Source organism: Zea mays, chromosome 3, assembly GCF_902167145.1.
Source record: "Zea mays cultivar B73 chromosome 3, Zm-B73-REFERENCE-NAM-5.0, whole genome shotgun sequence".
Classification (NCBI taxonomy): Eukaryota; Viridiplantae; Streptophyta; class Magnoliopsida; order Poales; family Poaceae; genus Zea; species Zea mays.
The window spans coordinates 6,464,810-6,484,120 of NC_050098.1; the positions used below are offsets into that span (position 1 = coordinate 6,464,810).

At 43.0% G+C, this 19,311-nt stretch overlaps 2 protein-coding genes and 2 non-coding genes across 6 annotated transcripts; 1 reads left to right on the plus strand and 3 right to left on the minus strand.

Annotated features, from left to right (window-relative positions):
* Positions 1 to 3,047: 3,047 nt before the first annotated feature.
* LOC100193284 (uncharacterized) lies at positions 3,048 to 6,559 on the plus strand. Of its 2 annotated transcripts, NM_001138427.1 has the most exon segments (11): positions 3,074 to 3,260; positions 3,768 to 3,867; positions 3,979 to 4,076; positions 4,208 to 4,296; positions 4,395 to 4,455; positions 4,542 to 4,628; positions 4,742 to 4,819; positions 5,437 to 5,493; positions 5,608 to 5,663; positions 5,755 to 5,890; positions 5,985 to 6,484. In NM_001138427.1, coding segments are annotated over 11 exon segments (1,044 nt in total). In that variant the 5' UTR covers positions 3,074 to 3,200; the 3' UTR covers positions 6,207 to 6,484.
* On the minus strand, positions 6,556 to 12,055 carry LOC100276829 (uncharacterized). Of its 2 annotated transcripts, none has more exons than NM_001150538.2 (5): positions 11,568 to 11,987; positions 11,341 to 11,443; positions 10,405 to 10,478; positions 9,664 to 10,311; positions 6,556 to 7,007 (listed from the first exon to the last, which is right to left on the minus strand). In NM_001150538.2, the coding sequence occupies exons 1-5, from the start codon at positions 11,787 to 11,789 to the stop codon at positions 6,858 to 6,860; spliced, it is 1,197 nt and encodes a 398-aa protein (NP_001144010.2). In that variant the 5' UTR covers positions 11,790 to 11,987; the 3' UTR covers positions 6,556 to 6,857. The 2 variants fall into 2 exon arrangements, with proteins under 2 accessions (NP_001144010.2, XP_023157624.1); XM_023301856.2 differs by having other exon boundaries at positions 6,608 to 8,459; positions 11,568 to 12,055.
* Positions 8,097 to 8,203, minus strand: LOC111591233 (small nucleolar RNA snoR103). Its single transcript, XR_004857469.1, has one exon. It is a non-coding gene; the product is annotated as a small nucleolar RNA snoR103 (small nucleolar RNA).
* LOC111591232 (small nucleolar RNA snoR103) lies at positions 8,870 to 8,976 on the minus strand. The gene has a single exon (XR_004857468.1). It is a non-coding gene; the product is annotated as a small nucleolar RNA snoR103 (small nucleolar RNA).
* Positions 12,056 to 19,311: the final 7,256 nt, after the last annotated feature.

The window sequence follows — 19,311 nt, forward strand, 5'->3', positions numbered from 1 at the left end:
CTTCAATTTACCTAAATTATAAAAAATAATGTCAACACATGTTACTCCAAATAGATATTTTGTACAGTTCATGGATATTCATTTGCCTAAGTTCGACCAACAAAAGGGGAATGTAATAGGTAACAAATAACGTTAAATCATGTTTGTTTAAGTCCAATCGTAATCGGATATCACACTACAAATTGATTCCAGCCTATTCAAACCTGTTACCGTTGGTAATCGAATGCAAACCATTACCGTTACCATTTACGTTACATTTTGGAAACCAAATGGCACCTTAGTTGTTCGCTAATTTATCATCGAAATATGAGAACTGCGTTCTTTATGGACAGGTGGACTACGCGGATATTGTTTCTCTGGTTTGAGCTTCGTTGTGGGGTTTTATTTCAAATTTGACAACATGACACTATTTTTTTAATTAAACCAGATCATTCTTGAAATGATTGTTTATAAAGAATCTCTAAATTTTCTGAAATATGTTGCTGACGAAGTATGGAATGCAATGTAAACACACATTTTTGGTAACGATCACAATAAAAGCATGTTGTCGGCACCGATATTAGGGCATGTACGATCCACATAAATGACTTATATCTTAAGAGTATTTTAAGGGGTATGTCGAAAAAACAAAAGATATATCTTGGTGAAAGAACATCTTTATTATAGTTCTCTAAGTCTAAGATACAGTTTCACCCGTATAACTCATATAAATGAGTCGTGTCTTGGGTAGTTCTAGTGAATACGATACAAGACTTAAATACATTGACTTGTATGAACATATTTTTAGTGTATCTAGTACTTAAAGAATCGTAACGTAGTATCTAGGTTATACATAACCTTAGAGGATATTCATAACTGTCACCATGGTCGTGATGATTATTTCACTAATACCACATATCTCCTGCTTGTTTTCATGTTCTGGTTGACAAAATACATAACATACACTAAATGATCTTTAATCTCGTGTGGTTTAGTAAAAAAACTTGGATCATGAAGGGACATGGCTCCTGATATTGCCTTCTACCCTGTCATTTCTTTGTTGTCATAGTTAACTTATGCTAACGATAAATAACAAATCGTTCAAGTATCATGACCTAGTACTATTTTTAAAATAACAAATTGGAAACTAATAGCACACACTACACATATTCTTTGTTATTCATAATAAATGGCCACATGTCCTGAAATGTGTTACTGGGTAAGGGCATATATAGTGGAGACATCAAAACGGTTCTCCAAGTATAAGTGACAACAAAAAGACTCTATTATATAATGAAGCGTGTTTATACATGTAGTCTATTAATAAATACATAAGTAAAAGTGTTTATACAACATCGGATTGATAGAACAAACGACGAATTCGTACAATGAGAGATGAGACGTATGTTGCTACTTGGGTTACGAACCAGAATGACTACACGATTTTTTTTTTGCAAATACTCATTTAGACACCTCAAGAACTTATGCATTAATCATCATTGTACATGCCCTAAAATATGAAAAGAGTTTAAAGGTAGTACACAGTTTTTTCCCCATAAATACGGCCAATCAAAAACCTGATGGCCGTTCGAGCGAGGTGGTGGCTCTATTCTACCTTTACTAGTGTTTGGTTTAGAGAATATTGAAATAGAGCAGATTCAAAAGTAGAATATTCCTCTAATATGCTGAATCCTACCTCTCCTCAACAATTATCAAACTTTTTTGCTCATGGAATAGAACCATTCTATCTTTCAAACACGAATCAAACATGAAAGAGAGTTATTTCGTTCTAAAAAACTGAAACAGAATCGTTCCATTCAACTAGACTCCACCACCAAACAATGCCTTACAACACATTTTTTAGAATCCTCACTTCCTGGCTACTATATCTAAGATTTCATGTGACGTCACATTTTTTTGGAAGCTTACTGCTTTCCTCCACACCCAAAAAAAAAGACTACCCCACGGGCCCACGGCTATCATGGCGAGTTGGTGACTGTAAAGTGTGAATGCCTTTTACGAGGGGCAAACGCGGGGTGCCCCTAGCGAGCGACCTCGTCCGAGTTGTGGGCTGTCTTCCAAGGTGCCGAGCAAAGAGGCGCAAACTGTTTTTAAAAATTTCACAAGCAGTTTTTTTCATTAAATTTGAGATATTCTTACGATTCCATTTGACAAAAGAGCTTGACGTAATCACGTTAGACAGACGCCAAACAAATATAATGACCATAATGCTCTTTGATTTCGTTTCCTTCTATTTTTTTCATCCTTTTTTCTCGTGAGAGGATTGTTCCTTCCTCATCTTCTTCCGTAGAACGCGCATGCCAGGGGCATCCGGCGGCAGCATCCGCACGCCCGCGCCACCGCAGCCGCGGTATCACGCACCGGCAATTGCCACGCTCGCAGCCACGGGCACGCGAGCCCGCGCATCAGCCGCACGGGCACGGCGGTTCGTCCCCGACGGCAGCTGCGCGACAGCGCGACGGTGCCTGCGCCGCTGCGCCCCGGCCTGAGGCAGCGAGTTGCAACGACCACGTTCGCCCTAACGCCCCGGCGGCCGCGGCAGTTCGCGCCCCGTGTCCTAGTACTGCGTCCCAGGAGCCCCATGACCCAACGGCGGCGGCCCTCCCGGCCCGCGACCCCGGGCCCCGGCGGCGGAGTCCTGGCCCTGCGCCCCGTTGGACGATGGTAGCGCTCCGGCCTTCGCGCCTCCGCCGGTCCGCCCTCAGCAGGCCGTGCCCTGACGGGTGACGGCTGCGCCCTAGTAGGCTGAGGCTCTGTAGCCCACCGCCGCCCGCAGCCACGCCCTGCTGGCCGCGCCCCCAGCAGAGGGCCACGTGCGCTCCTCCCTCCCAGCGTGTGCACTGCGCTCTCTCTATATGTGGGCAAATTTAATCTTTTTTTTGCATGCTGGGCTCCACATGTGTTAAGCTGGAATAAACTGACGCCGTTGGGTGGGTCATCGTGGGAGGTGAGCTGACCGCCGCGCCGTCGGTGGGGGGTAGTAGGGGCCTGGTGGTGGGTGTGCTTCTGTGCCGCTCCGCCTCCGCGTATATATACACGCGCACGCAATGTACGCGAGGAGTTCAGGGGCGGAGCCAGCGAAAGACAAGACAAGACAAGCCAGGCCAGCGGCGGAGGAGAGGGAGAGAGAGAGAGAGAGCACGCGACAGGAGGCAGGAGGGCGAGGAGGAGCTTGTAGAGGGTTAAGGAAGGCCACCGCCATGGGGGACTCCAGCGGCTCCGTGTCGGTCGACGTCGAGCGGATCTTCTTCGGCGGCAAGGTCCGTGCGCGGCCTCCTTCCGCCACATCTTGTTTTTCTCCCGTTTCCGTTTAGGCTGGGTGCATTCGCGCGGGGAGGGTTTGAGTGGTTCATCCCCATGGGGTTTGTGCTTGCTCTTTCTCGGCAGGTTCGGTAGGGCCGTAGGGGAATTTGTCATTAGAAATTTCTGTCTCTTTTCCCCCTGTTATCTATTATTAGCGGCAATGCTTGTAAATTGGGACGAGAGGATTAGCTATCGAGTAATCGTTTTTTTTCTGTCCTTCCCTTGTTTTGTGTCATTGCTTTAAATTTAGCTAATGCAACTGCTGCCCTGTTTATGCGGCAGTGCTCCTTTGTGGTGTTTGGTTATTATCACTAGCAAATTAAGGGGGTAAATTGTCTGGTCAACTGATGAGGAATTAAATGTAGCAATACAGCAAATCGGAACATGTCTGGTTGTATTGTTCCTGTGTATGGTACGGAGTTCTGATCACCCTAAACATGTGCATGTGACCTGTGTTTCCTCAGGAGCATAGAGTAAGAACGAGGCATGGCTCTCTTTCGGTTTCTGTGTATGGAGACGAGGACAAGCCCGCGCTCGTAACTTATCCGGATGTAGCCTTAAATCGTGAGTGCCTTTGTTGCCTCTAGAATTTTATTTTTTTCTTGGTAAAGGCAGCAAGCTCTGCCATAGAAGACACAGGAACTTAACATTGGGCAAATTCTTCCTGTGTGCTAGACATGTCTTGCTTCCAAGGATTGTTCTTCTGTCCGGAGGCTGCGTCCCTGTTGCTTCACAGTTTCTGCGTGTACCACATCACACCTCAAGGACACGAGGTCACTTATGCTGTCTTTTTTTTTCTCTCCATTGTTGCATTGATTAATTCAGGCAGCCAACCACTAACCATTCTTTTCATGTTAGGTCAGGTTCTTAGTTCTTACATGGTTGTGTATGTTAAGTATTGCAGTTGGGAGCAGCTCCGATTTCAGCTGATGTGCCTGTGCCATCTGTCGACGACCTTGCAGATCAGGTTGCTGATGTCCTCGATTTTTTCAGGTAGCATATCAAGACATTTGCTGGATTCAGTATTACTGCTTTGGTTTCGTATAGAGGTACCCTCTCCTGATGTTGTAACCTTGGTTTCTTCCCTGCAGTTTAGGGTCTGTCATGTGCTTGGGTGTCACTGCTGGTGCCTATGTTCTCACCCTCTTTGCAGTAAGTGTGACCATGAGATGACTACCTTCTCGATCGTTCTTCCGTTGAGTGCTTGCTAAGAATGTTATGTACACGCACCATCACAGACTAAGTATCGGGAGAGGGTTCTTGGCCTCATGTTGGTTTCACCTGTATGCAAAGCCCCCTCCTGGAGCGAGTGGCTGTATAATAAGGTTATAACCAGCGACTTTACTTCAGTTATTTCATATGCTTTATGTCCTTCTGCCAACTATTCATTTCATTGTACAGTATTTTAGAGTGTTAACCTCAGAATCTCATGTACCAGGTATTATCAAACTTGCTTTATTACTACGGGACACGTGGGTTAGTCAAGGAAAGTTTGCTTCAGCGGTACTTCAGCATGGTACTTTTGATGCCCCCTTCAGCTTTTCTCAAGCTCTCGGGCTTATAGGCGGTAGTGGGCGTTCGGGTTACCCAAAAATTTCGGGTCGGGTAATTCAGGTTTTCAAAATTTCGGGTTTTAAGAATCGATACCCGAAATTACAACGGGTTTTACAATACCGAAAATTCGGGTACCCGAAATTTTGGGTTCGGGTTCGGGTATTCCCGAACTATCCGAACTATTGTGTCGGCTTCATAAAAACACATACACCCTATTAAATTAGTATAAAAATATAGTTTGAATAATGATATACATGGACATATAAAACACAAGCAATCTACAATCACAAGTTATGCACACATACACATAATTATAAATGTACAAATTAATAATTAAGCATGACATGAGTACATGACACATGAAAGTTCGGGTAATTCGGGTACCCGATTGTGATACCCGAATAACCCGAACTAAATTCGGGTTTTGCAAGTTGCTACCCGAAATTCTCAAACAAAATTCGGGTTTCGGGTATTTCGGGTTCGGGTTCGGGTTTCGGGTTTTTTGCCCAGCCCTACGTATAGTGCTTTGCTTATTATCCACATCCACTCAGGGCCGCTCCTTTCTGATGCTTCGTGCAGGACGTTCGTGGTAACGGGCAAGATCCTGAGTCAGAGATTGTCCAAGCCTGCAGAAGTGTTAGTATTTATCTCCACTATTTTCTCCTGGTGTTGTTAAACTGGGATGACTATTATCTTATCTGCTACTTGAACATGTAAAATTAAAAACATGATAAATCTTCTTCTGTGCAGTTACTTGACGAGAGGCAGGGAGCTAACGTCTGGCGGTTCCTTCAGGCAATTAGCAGGTAACAAGAACATATCCAGCCCTTGCTGTGCATGACCTGAACAGATAAAGAAATGGGGGATACATCAAAAGCTGACGACTCTGTCCATCAGGCGGCATGACTTAACGGAATCGCTGAAGAAGCTCAAGTGCCGGACGCTGATCTTTGTTGGAGAAAACTCACAGTTCCATGCGGACGCTGTCCACATGACCACAAAGCTGGACCGGAGATACTGCGCTCTAGTCGAGGTAACATACAGTTCAAAAAACTTGATCCCTTCAGTACACACAGGAGTAAAACGGCTGATGGCCAAGGTGGTTTTTCGTGGCCAAAACTGTGCAGGTTCAGGCTTGTGGTTCACTTGTCACAGAAGAGCAGCCCCATGCGATGGTGATCCCGATGGAATACTTCCTCATGGGGTACGGGCTCTACAGGCCATCGCAGCAGGAAAGCAGCCCCCGGAGCACACTGAGCCCGTTCTGCATATCACCCGAGCTTCTGTCACCGGAGAGCATGGGGGTGAAGCTGAAGCCCATCAAGACGCGCATCTCGCTTAACGTTTAGCATGGGTGGATCTCGGATGGCCATGGCTTGACAACCACAGCTCAGCTCATGAAAGTGAAGACTCCTTGGGCTGAGTTGTGCAGACACAGTTTTGATGCCTTTCGGCACCTAGCGTTCGAAGATCTACAGGTAGAAGGCAGATTTGTTGTTAATGGCTGTTTTTGTTCATATATATAATATATGATATGTAACTTAGTACACATGTATATCTCAACACGTCATCGTTTCATACAGTACAGAAAAACTAAATGTGAAAGCTGAATCCACGTCCGATTCTCACATGAACTCTCAAGCCCGAGGGACATTGTGTTAACATAGAGCTGTTGCTGTTGGAGCTGCAAACAAAAAAAAAAGAACTTTGCATCTTTCACAGTTTTATGATCTGCATTCATTCACAGGAATCACAAAAGTACGCTGTTGTTATGTTCTACCAGCAAGTCATATGTTCCTTAAACAACACACATGGACACCTTCCGTATCCGTTTCACAGCACCCAATATGTTGCAAGCACTCCAACACAGAGATGAGAGAATAAATATGCTACAGACACAGTTAATCAACTATACAATGCTGCTCTGCAGCACCAACTGATAGACTTAGCCTCACCTACCTGTCATGTCAGAGTAGGGCGTGTTGGGACAATTTCAATTGTCAGCACATCAGACTACAGCTGCTAGTGATTTCATCCGATTGGGGAGGAGGTGGGGTTTTTAGCCTTGGAACAGTGAAACTTGGCGGGAGGAGCACAGGTGACACAGCAGCTTTAACTTGCAGAAGCCTTGTGTAACATCTCTGGTTACCCTGCACGTGGTGACAACATATTCAAGGAAATAGTACCAGTAGATCTGCTTTCTGTTATTGTAATCTTTTCCATGCATATAATCTACCAAACAGCCATTTGCTCACTTGCAGGTGGTGAAACCCAACCCTGATGTTCTACCATATCCTTACTTCTAGTGTACTTGCTCATTGTAGCATCTACGACTCACATAATGCTCACCAAAATTCCATCACATTTGTTGTTTGTCCATATATACAGCAGTCTGCAACTTATGCGTGTTAGCACACAAAACTCTCTCCGGTTTTCATGAACTCTGGAACACACAGACTGTTATTTTGGTGCTGTCGAACTAGCAGGCACGTTGGAGAGTAACTGACTCCACTAACTCCACTCTCCTAAAGAACAGGGCAAAGCCCCAACATAATAGACTTGGCCACTACTCTAGCTCTACCTGACGAAACTGAATTGAAAACAGACAGATCTCACAGTAAGCTAGACTCTGAATTGGAAAGTCTACGGCTAACTGAAATTGATGTGCAGGAGTTATCTACAATGCGGACCACCAAAATTAGGACATTGCATTAACGATCAAAACCAAGAGAACAATACACATAATTTCCATCAGTTTGTTATCTGTGAACATTTAGATTGAATAAAATTCATGCAGAGCACGGAGCACCATGGATTAGGTATTAAAATATGTGGACAAAAAAAATATTAGAGCATCTCCAAGAGACACTCTATTTTCGACTCTCTATATGACACTCTAATTACCTCTCCATATAGATTACATTCTATATATAGCATCTCGTTCCAACAGATTATCTATTTAGTTTGGCTAGTCAGCGGCTAGCCAAATTTGGCTAGAGATGGAGCCAATTTGAAGAGCCGGATAGCTTGGCGAGTTGGATGGCTAGTCTGTTTGAAAGTTATTTTGCTGTTGAATAGCTAAAATTTGGCTTGCTGAGCCATTTAACTAATCTATTGGAGATGCTCTTAGAGCATTGGCTATGCACCCGAACAAGATCGCTAACAAACTAATTAGTATAGATGATGAAACACAACTAACAAATTCTATTGTATCCATGCACCATGCTTATAGCGACCCTAAATGTGTGATGATCCTTTATGAGCACCTATGACTCACATAGCACTCACCTAAATTTCATCAACTTCATTGTTTGTCCATATTTACAGCAGGACGCAACTCATGCGGCCTACCAAGAATTAGGACATTGTACAAACCATATAAAGTATAACATTGTTATCCATCACACTATGTTTCTGTAAATATATGGCTGTATCAGCAATAAGTAATGAAGAATGAAGGAATGTATCCTGCTAGGTTCTTACTAATCTCTTGCTAGTGAATGTAGTCGCATTTTGAGCACTTCCAAATCATTTAATAATCAACTAAATTACATCAACCTTATTCTTTGTCCATATTTATAGAAAGACATAATTCATGAAGCCTGCCAAGAATTAGGAGATCAAGTTAAGACTTTAGAGCACACAGAGGTTCATATTTACTGTTTGCAGGCTATAATTGTAGAACAGGTTAACAATCCACAGTTCCTCACTCCAGTTCATTTTAGCACTTCCAGAAAAGACTCTTCTGAAGGATACATATTTTTGAAATAATACAGAGCAAACCTAATTTCTCAATTCATTACCAATCCATATTTACAGCAAGAAAGAACCCATACATACAGCCTATCAGAGCCTTTTAGATAAACTCTAGGTCAGCTAAAACATTTAGTCTATTTGTTTATGCACAATTGAAAAACAGACCAAATTCACTTAATAAAACAACATTAGTATAGATGATGAAACACAACTAACAAATTCTATTGTATCCATGCACCATGCTTATAGCGACCCTAAATGTGTGATGATCCTTTATGAGCACCTATGACTCACATAGCGCTCACCTAAATTTCATCAACTTCATTGTTTGTCCATATTTACAGCAGGACGCAACTCATGAGGCCTACCAAGAATTAGGACATTGTACAAACCATATAAAGTAGAACATTGTTATCCATCACACTATGTTTCTGTAAATATATGGCTGTATCAGCAATAAGGAATGAAGAATGAAGGAATGTATCCTGCTAGGTTCTTACTAATCTCTTGCTAATGAATGTAGTCGCATTTTAAGCACTTCCAAATCATTTAATAATCAACTAAATTACATCAACCTTATTCTTTGTCCATATTTATAGAAAGACAACTCATGAAGCCTGCCAAGAATTAGGAGATCAAGTTAAAACTTTAGAGCACACAGAGGTACATATTTACTGTTTGCAGGCTATAATTGTAGAACAGGTTAGCAATCCACAGTTCCACACTCCAGTTCATTTTAGCACTTCCAGAAAAGACTCTTCTGAAGGATACATATTTTTGAAATAATACAGAGCAAACCTAATTTCTCAATTCATTACCAATCCATATTTACAGCAAGAAAGAACCCATACATACAGCCTATCAGAGTCTTTTAGATAAACTCTAGGTCAGCTAAAACATTTAGTCTATTTGTTTATGCACATTTGAAAAACAGACCAAATTCACTTAATAAAACAACATTGTCATTGACCATACATGAATAACAAATGAAAAGTGTTGCTAATTGATCATGCGAGCAGTGCAATATGAGCCTATTAACGGGATACTTACACACGACATGGAGGACTTGAAGGAGCTACGCTTGCGCTTCTGATTAGTCTCAGACGCAAGTGCTCTTGTAGTCTTCACTTCTCGCCTATCAGGTGTGACCTGGGAAGTTCTTGATATATCCTCTAAAGGTAGCCATTCAGACTTAGATTTTCTGTTTGCCTTATTAGCATCCTTCTTCAACATCCTCCGAGTCTCCGGTTCACCATCTTCATTTTTACCAGTTTTATGATCTTTATCCTTAACCAAGGAGCGCAAGTTTTGCAGCTCATCCTCAAGAATTGAGATCCTCTGTTTGGCATTTGACACCTCTATTTGTAATTTATCAATTTCACCATCCTTCTTTTGGGCTGCCGCTTGCAGCTCATCTACATTCTGTAGAAGCTTTTGTGCCGCTTCGGTAGCCTGCTTTACCTCTATGTGCTTGCTCTTAATAGTTCCAGTGTAATCTTTTTCCATATTTTTGAGCTGGTTCCAAACAAAATTCTTTTCTGCTTGTAATGCTGAAATTTCCTTGTCCTTTTCTGATCTCATTGTCTTGTAAGCTTTCTTTAATTTCTGTAACTCTTCCTTAGTATATTTCCCACTTTTCTCGTGATCTGAATTGTCGGTGCTAATCTGCACCTGACTTTCAACCATCTTCAGTTTTTCCTGGCATTATGAGAGAAGGTAAAAACTCAATAAGATGGACAATTTGAAATCCACAATGGTCCAGGCAAACTAAACTCATGTATTTGTAATTACCTTTAGCTCAGTATTTTCAGCAGCCAAATTCGAAATACAACTTTTGAAGTTCTCCAAATCACTCTCGGCAAGTTCTGGTTTGAGCACACAAGGGAAGGTTTGACTTTAAATTCCAAAATAATAAATTGGAATCTCAAAATGCAACATGGAGATGCAGTGAACAACTCAATATACAAGGTGCCAAACATATACTTCATCTTTTCAATGGACACTGTAAACCACATGGAAAATGTTGCACAAATCCAACTGGATCGACACAACTGTAAAGCCTAATTAGGTGGGAAAAATAACCACATTCAAGTTCTTGACAAATAAACTATTTTCTTGTACAAGTGTAGGCTGATGTAAGATCCAAAAGTAAATAAATAAAACAAGGCATAGTCAACAACAGTTGGAATCTCAAACTGCAAGGTGGAGATACATACAAGGTGTCAACTTCTAGTGTGGTGACTGCTTTACACCAATGTAATCTTAAGAAGTTAAGAGACAACTCTAAGATACACAATGCACAGCAGAAACAAATAGAGATGAAGCTTTTTTTTTTCATTCTGATTCTTACAGTAGTAGCAAATGTAGGCTCAGGAAGTGTAGGTGACAACGAAAGGTCATCGAAAGCAGAATGAAATTGGCACAGATATGTAATACCTAAACTACACTAATCGAGACAGTGCAATCAAAGACAGAAATGAACCAACCGTCACTACAAAAGAGCTCCTAATCATAAAGAACGAAATGGACTTGAACCCACGAAGAGTGAAGGTATTTTTTTCCATTACTACGCCAGATACTCCTACGAAAAGCAAGTTTACTAGCAGCCACGGTAGCCGTGAGAATCAATCGAGTATTTTAAATGCACACCAATTTCAAGATATCGATGAAACTCAAAGAGGAACAGTTGATGCAGGGGCCAGGAACTTGGTCCCTCTCCTTCCTCACCTGCGAGTTTCTGATGGCAGTGAATCTGAAGCTCCTTGCCGCCAAGACGCGCCGCCGTCTCAGCCTCAAGGACTCTCTTGCTGAGCTCCTTGTCCTTGCAGATCTGAAAATAGAAAGGCCGCAAAGGAAAAGGAAAAAAAACCTAGCGCGCGTGAGCAGCGACCGAGAGATGGCCTTCCCCAAATCCAATCACAAAGACAAAGAGCCAGGACCCGAATCGTTCGTACCTGCTGGAGGCGGACCTGGGAGATCTCCTGGCGCTCGCGGCTGGCGCTCTGCAGGAACTGGAGCTCGGAGATGAGATGCTCGCGCTCGACGGAGAGCTCCTCGGCCTGCGCGTACGCCTGGCGCAGCATCTTCACGAGTCGGTCGTACGCGCGGCGCCACGCGGGCAGGTACACCTGGCCCGGAACGCCGGGCGCGGGCGCGCCGTCGTCATCTCTGGCCATGGAATCCGCTCGAATCGGAGAGCAGAGGGAGGCAGAGCCGCAGCAGGGACGGCCGCCGCTTGGGGTTTCCTGTGGATCTGCGATTTGACCGTTTGAGCCGCGAGGAGCGGAGGAGCGGTGGCGGCGTGGAGCGGAGGAGCGGAGCGGAGCGGAGATGACCGTTGAATGTAGGGGCCAGGCGGCAGGTTACATGACTATGAGGAGCCTACAGGCTACAGCCGAGGTCGAGGAATCGAGATCGGATCGCTCGTTTGGTGGGCCTCGCGGCCTCGACTGACAATCACGGGGTGGGCCGGTTTTGCCAGGTAGCCAGGGATGAGAGCGGGAGTTCCTATTGTGTTAAGAAACCGTGACGAAAGGTTTTATGGTCAAATACCGTTTTTACCTCTTAGACTGTCTCCAGCAACGTCCTCTATATACATCCTCTATATCCGTCCTTTACAGTCTTCTCTAAAAGATTCTATCCCCTATATCTATTTCCTCTCTAACAACGTCCTCTAAATCACATCCCCTATATGTAAATACCTATATTAAAGACATTTTTATTTTTAAATTTTTGTACATAGGTGTTTGTCATACTCTCAAATGTGTTGTACATATTTTAGTTTTACTAAAACGGTTGTTTAAAGTATTCAAATAGATAGAGAACTGTTTAGAGGAACTCTATACATAGAGGATCCAGCAGCGTCCTCTAAATTTAGAGTACCGTTTAGAGGACGTTGTTGGAGGGGTAGAGGACGTCCTCATCCTCTAAATTTAGGGTACAAGACCATTTAGAGCTCCTTGTTGGAGCTAGTCTTAGGGCTTCTTCGATTAGGGTTTAGGATTAGATTAAATAGATCAGAGGGATTAAATTATCTTCTATATAAATTTGAATAGAAGAGGATTAAATCTCCCAATCCCCCTCTAACTACCTCAAATCAAACAAGCCTGAGGGTTTCAGATCTCTATATAAGGAACATGTACACTCTTCATATTATACTAGTGCAGGCAGAGAGGTTAGACGTCCAACCTTACATCCTGTGTCTCGCGTTTTTCTCTGTGTGTGGTTTGCTGAGAATGGAACGAACATCTACGACTTCTATCGTTCCTTGCATCTTTTATATTGTATCTGTGGAGGGATGTTACTAGTAATTTTTTCATTGACTTGATTGATCACGTGATTGATGGATAGATGGGCACAAAGTGTTTTTTAAGCTTGGTGAATGCACATAACTACTATATCATCTGGTATATGCTATCGAAGTGTTTTTTTCTTTCCAAGTACTCCCTCGTTCATAGATATATATGAACATATGACGCTGTTGACTTTAAAAAAAACTGACCACTCGTCTTATTAAAAAAATAAGTTATCATTTATTTTGTTGTGTTTTGTTTTATCACTTAAGATAGTTTGTGCTTGATTTAAAATTTTACATCTTTGAAAAAATATTTTGAATAAGACGAGTGACCAAAGTTTTTGAAAAAAGTTAACATAGTTATATATTTATGAACGGAGGTAGCATCTTAACGATTGAATCTGTCCTCAGTAAACGAAATAAAAGTGGTCCTAATTCTAAGATGATGTGGCAAGATTTAAACTATTTAGTAAATAGCCTTTAAGGAAGTGTCGGAGGACAACCGTTTTTTTCTTCATCCAATATATTTTGGTAGATTCTAAAACAGGTGTTTTGGAATTCATTTATTAAGAAATTGTTGGAGATGCCCCTAGTTGACTTACCATATGAAATATTGGTCCATATATTCTCATTGAATAAATAAATTCTGGTACAATTTTAATTTGTATCTATGCCCCATGTTACTTATTCTATTTATTTTATGTTGCAAATAAAAAATAGAATAAAGAATATTTTATGCTGTAATTTCTACCTTAATTAATTATTTCATGTTGCAAATAATTAGTTAAAATGCATGCTTAAATATGAGAAAATATTTTTTCGCACGTGATGTGCTTAGACTCATGCATTAATTTTAGTTTTATTTGTCTTTATTTCTCTTAGTAGATAATAAGTAGAAATTATTAAAATGTGTGAAGGCTACACTACACATACTTAACTCGCTCTAATCATTTATATTATGTTGAGCTTTTCGACTCACGTCGAGCGATTAAATTATATAGTGGGTACTCAGACACACCGATCATGCTCCTTTTTAATCGGCTGAGTTGTGACATTAGCTAAGCATTGGATGCGCCCTAGCAATATGATGCAGTATTTGTGTCGTACGAACTTGGTTGCGTTATATGATTGTGATGTCGCACTCTCGCTTAATCGGATCGCTCCCGTTGAGTCGTACCGCCATCATCGAGTCGTGTAATTTTCACATGCCATGTAGACACTGTTGTTTGTCATGATCACCGAGTCACAATTGCGTACGTTGTCTGGACTTATCGTGTACCCTGACTATCGAGCCACAATTACGCATGTTGCGCTTGTTACGAACACTTGTTGTGTTGCAATAGCACTAATTAGTGCAGACACACTGATGCTAGATACGCTAGAGCTTGTACTCGTATGGGTGGGTTGTTCAAGCCCCTTAAGTCATGTTATGCACAAGCTTTGTAAACAATATTGTTTGGTTCTATATTTTATTAGACTGTGTTGTGTGACGTCATATATTTATATATCACAAAGTGGCCATGACAGCTATATCAAGCTCTATAGTGCTTGGAAATCAGGAAAAATAAATTGAAATACAATGAAGTATCAGGCTTTGATACCAATTGAAAGTCACCTAGAGGGGGTGAATAGGCGTAATCTGAAATTTACAACTTCAAACACACACTACAAGCCGAAATTAGCGTTAGAACTTAAATCAGGTACAGAAGATAGGGAAAACAAATCAAATAGAAACAAGCGAATGAACACAGTGATTTGTTTTCCCGAGGTTCGATTTTAAAGAACCTAGTCCCCGTTGAGGTGGTCACAAAGACCGGGTCTCTTTCAACCATTTCCCTCTCTCAGGCGGTCACTTAGACCGAGTGAGCTTTCTCCTTAATCAAACGGGTCACTTAGACCTAGCAAGGACCACCACACACTTAGGTGTCTCTTGCTTTGATTACAAGTCACTTTAGAACAAGAATGAGGAAAGAAGAGAGCGATCCAAGCAACAAGAGCGCAAATAAATACGAACACACTCTCTCAAGTCACTAGGTGGTTGGAATGAATTTGGGACATGGATAGGCTTTGGTCTTTAGAATTGTGTCTAGGAGTGAATGCACTAGCTCTTCTATTGAATGAGAACTTCAGAAGCCAGTTTTGCAAGCTCTCACACTTTCACCGGTTAAAGCACGACAAACTCACTGGATCCCTTTGTTGCATAAATTATCTATGTTTCCAAACACATTACTCGCCCTGTTATTTTATGCATTATATGATTTTGCTACTAGAGACATGTTAATATGTCCACCCAGTCTTAGAACTTTACCGCAATTTATCTTTATACTCAAAATGGGTATGATGAAGGGTTATCACCCTTGTAACCATTGAGCAAGATGATCAGAGACTCCCTGATTTGGTAGGGCCTTAAGGTGTTGGCTCAGCCGGATTAGATGTAAGCATGAAGCAATGGAGGATTGTACCTCTCGTCTAAGAACCGATTTGTCATCACTCTTTACCTATACTCTTATCAAGTACAACCACTCGAGCATGTATGGGCAGTCGCTTGATCTGAACTTACACGGTCTACACCCAGTGTTATGGTTGCTAGGGAGCCTTTTTGTTTTCGGTATAACCATTAAGATAAAGTCGTGTAGTGGAGTAGAGAGTTTCAGTTTCGGGTCTCATTGACCATTTGATCGCAGAGCCGGACAAGTGGGTCCACTACACAGAGTTCAAAATCTATTCGAATAGTCTTTGCCTATGGATTTAACAATTAGTGTTCTGTTTTTCAAAAATGTTTTGAAAATGATTTTTGAAAGGTCCGGTATTGAGCCATGAGCTATGGTGGACAGAAAGTCTAGTAGTTGTTTTTGAGAATGAAAACGAGTGGGAAACTACCAAGATTTATGGATGGTTTGGTCTAGGGAATTTGGTTCTATTTTGAAAAACTTCCTACTTGGGAGAGGATGCACTTTGAAAATAAAATGTTTTACAAAATAGTCTTGTATCAAAAAATTATATAAAATACACTAAGCCCCACATACTACATGCATTGTATCTGATTTCCTTATTCCGTGGGTGAAGAAGGGATGTTGGGTACTTAAGTAGTCGCTCTTTGTCGGGGACCATAATTAGGGGTACCCTCAAGACTCCTAATTCTCAGCTGGTAACCCCCATCAGCATAAAGCTGCTAAGGCCTGATGGGTGCAATTAAGTCAGGGATCGGTCCATTCGAGCGACTCGATCACGCCTCGCCCGAGCCTAGCCTCGGACAAGGGCAGCCGACCCCGGAGGATTTCCGTCTCGCCCGAGGCCCCCCTCCGACGGCGAACATATTTCCGGCTCGCCCGAGGCCCTGCCTTCGCTAAGAAGCAACCCTGACTAAATCGCCGCGCCGACCGACCAAATCGCAGGAGCATTTAACGCAAAGGTGGCCTGACACCTTTATCCTGACGCGCGCCCCCCGGCAGAGCCGAAGTGACCGCCGTCACTTCGCCGCTCCACTGACCGGCCTGACAGAAGGACAGCACCGTCTGCTCCACTCCGACTGCAGTGCCACTTGGCAGAGTGAGACTGACAAGCAGTCAGGCCCTGCCAAAGGCACCATAGGAAGCTCCGCTCCGCCCGACCCGGGGCTCGGACTCGGGCTAAGTCTCGGAAGACGGCTGAAAGTCGCCTAGAGGGGGGTGAATAGGGCGAAACTGAAATTTACAAATATAAACACAACTACAAGCCGGGTTAGCGTTAGAAATATAAACGAGTCCGCGAGAGAGGGCGCAAAACAAATCGCGAGCAAATAATGAAGTGTGACACACGGATTTGTTTTACCGAGGTTCGGTTCTCTCAAACCTACTCCCCGTTGAGGAGGCCACAAAGGCCGGGTCTCTTTCAACCCTTCCCTCTCTCAAACGGTCCCTCGGACCGAGTGAGCTTCTCTTCTCAAATCAAACCCGGGAACAAAACTTCCCCGCAAGGGCCACCACACAATTGGTGCCTCTTGCCTTGATTACAATGGAGTTTTGATCATAAGAACAAGTGAGAAAGAAAAGAAGCAATCCAAGCGCAAGAGCTCAAATGAACACGGCAAATCTCTCTCACTAGTTACTAGGGTTTTGTGTGGAATTGGAGAGGATTTGATCTCTTTGAATGTGTCTAGAATTGAATGCCTAGCTCTTGTAAGTGGTTGAGAAGTGGGAAAACTTGGATGCAATGAATGGTGGGGTGGTTGGGGTATTTATAGCCCCAACCACCAAAAGTGGCCGTTGGGAGGCTGTCTGCTCGATGGCACACCGGACAGTCCGGTGCCCCCTGCCACGTCATCACTGCCGTTGGATTCTGACCGTTGGAGCTTCTGACTTGTGGGCCCGCCTGGGTGTCCGGTGCACACCGGACAGGTACTGTTCCTTGTCCGGTGTGCCAGTATGGGCACGCCTGCCATCTGCGCGCGCAGAGCGCGCATTTATTGCGCGGCAGAGAGCCGTTGGCGCGGAGGTAGCCGTTGCACCGGAGTCGCACCGGACAGTCCGGTGCACACCGGACAGTCCGGTGAATTATAGTGGACTAGCCGTTGGAGTTTCCCGAAGCTGGCGAGTTCCTGAGGCCGACCACCCTTGGCGCACCGGACACTGTCCGGTGTACACCGGACAGTCCGGTGAATTATAGCCGAGTCGCCTCAGGGAATTCCCGAAGGTGGCGAGTTTGAGACTGAGTCCCCCTGGTGCACCGGACATGTCCGGTGGCGCACCGGACAGTCTGGTGCGCCAGATCAGGGGAGCCTTCGGTTGCCCCTTTTGCTCCTTTGTTGAATCCAAAACTTGGTCTTTTTATTGGCTGAGTGTGAACCTTTTACACCTGTATAATCTATACACTTGGGCAAACTAGTTAGTCTGATTATTTGTGTTGGGCAATTCAACCACCAAAATTATTTGGGAACTAGGTGTAAGCCTAATTCCCTTTCAATCTCCCCCTTTTTGGTGATTGATGCCAACACAAACCAAAGCAAATATAGAAGTGCATAATTGAACTAGTTTTCATAATGTAAGTGTAAAGGTTGCTTGGAATTGAGCCAATAAAACTACTTACAAGATATGCATGGAATGTTTCTTTCTTATTTAACATTTTTGGACCACGTTTGCACCACATTTTTGTTTTTGCAAATCCTTTTGTAAATCTATTTCAAAGATCTTTTGCAAATAGTCAAAGGTAAGTAAATAAGAGTTTGCAAAGCATTTTCAAGATTTGAAATTTTCTCCCCTCGTTTCAAATGCTTTTCCTTTGACTTAGCAACACTCCCCCTAAATGAGATACTCCTCTTAGTGTTCAAGAGGGTTTTGATATACCATTTTTGAAATACTACTTTCTCCCCCTTTTGAACACAATAGGAAAATCAATTGATAAATAAATACTTAACACTAAGTCTTTTGAAAATGGTGGTGGTGCGGTCCTTTTGCTTTGGGCTTATACTCTCTCCCCCTTTGGCATGAATCGCCAAAAACGGAATCATTAGAGCCCTTGAAGTACTATCTTCCCCTTTGGTCATAAGTAAATGAGTTAAGATTATACCAAAGACGAAGTCCGGTCCTTTTGCTTGGGGCTTGTATTCTTTCCCCCAAGGACAAGGTTCTTTTCTTGGAGCGATGGCGAAGGATGAGTTGCGGAGTGGAAGCCTTTGTCTTTGCCGAAGACTCCAATTCCCTTTCAATATACCTATGACTTGGTTTGAAATAGACTTGAAAAACACATTAGTCATAGCGTATGAAAGAGACATGATCAAAGGTACATTCATGAGCTATGTGTGCAAGCTAGCAAGAGAAATTTCTAGAATCAAGAATATTGAGCTCATGCCTAAGTCTGGTAAAAGATTGTTCATCAAGTGGCTTGGTAAAGATATCGGCTAATTGATCTTTAGTATTAATGTAAGAAATCTCGATATCCCCCTTTTGTTGGTGATCCCTAAGAAAATGATACCGAATGGCTATGTGCTTAGTGCGGCTATGCTCGACGGGATTATCGGCCATTTTGATTGCACTCTCATTATCACATAGCAAAGGGACTTTGGTTAATTTGTAACCGTAGTCCCGCAGGGTTTGCCTCATCCAAAGCAATTGCGCGCAACAATGACCTGCGGCAATGTACTCGGCTTCGGCGGTGGAAAGAGCGACCGAATTTTGCTTCTTTGAAGCCCAAGACACCAAGGATCTTCCCAAGAACTGGCAAGTCCCCGATGTGCTCTTCCTATTAATTTTACACCCCGCCCAATTGGCATCCGAATAACCAATCAAATCAAATGTGGATCCCCGAGGGTACCAAAGCCCAAACTTAGGAGTATAAGCCAAATATCTCAAGATTCGTTTTACGGCCGTAAGGTGGGATTCCTTAGGGTCGGATTGGAATCTTGCACACATGCAAACAGAAAGCATAAT

Excerpts from the sequence above, each read along its gene's own strand:
- LOC100193284 (XM_020549477.3), top strand. The coding sequence starts at position 3,048 with ATGTACGCGAGGAGTTCAGGGGCGGAGCCAGCGAAAGACAAGACAAGA. Across the intron at positions 4,297-4,394 it reads GATGTCCTCGATTTTTTCAG|TTTAGGGTCTGTCATGTGCT; the intron begins GTAGCATATCAA and ends TCTTCCCTGCAG. Across the intron at positions 5,494-5,607 it reads TTGTCCAAGCCTGCAGAAGT|TTACTTGACGAGAGGCAGGG; the intron begins GTTAGTATTTAT and ends TCTTCTGTGCAG.
- LOC100276829 (NM_001150538.2), bottom strand. The coding sequence starts at position 11,789 with ATGGCCAGAGATGACGACGGCGCGCCCGCGCCCGGCGTTCCGGGCCAG. Across the intron at positions 10,312-10,404 it reads CTGAAAATACTGAGCTAAAG|GAAAAACTGAAGATGGTTGA; the intron begins GTAATTACAAAT and ends TCATAATGCCAG. Across the intron at positions 7,008-9,663 it reads TCAAGTCCTCCATGTCGTGT|GGTAACCAGAGATGTTACAC; the intron begins GTAAGTATCCCG and ends CACCACGTGCAG.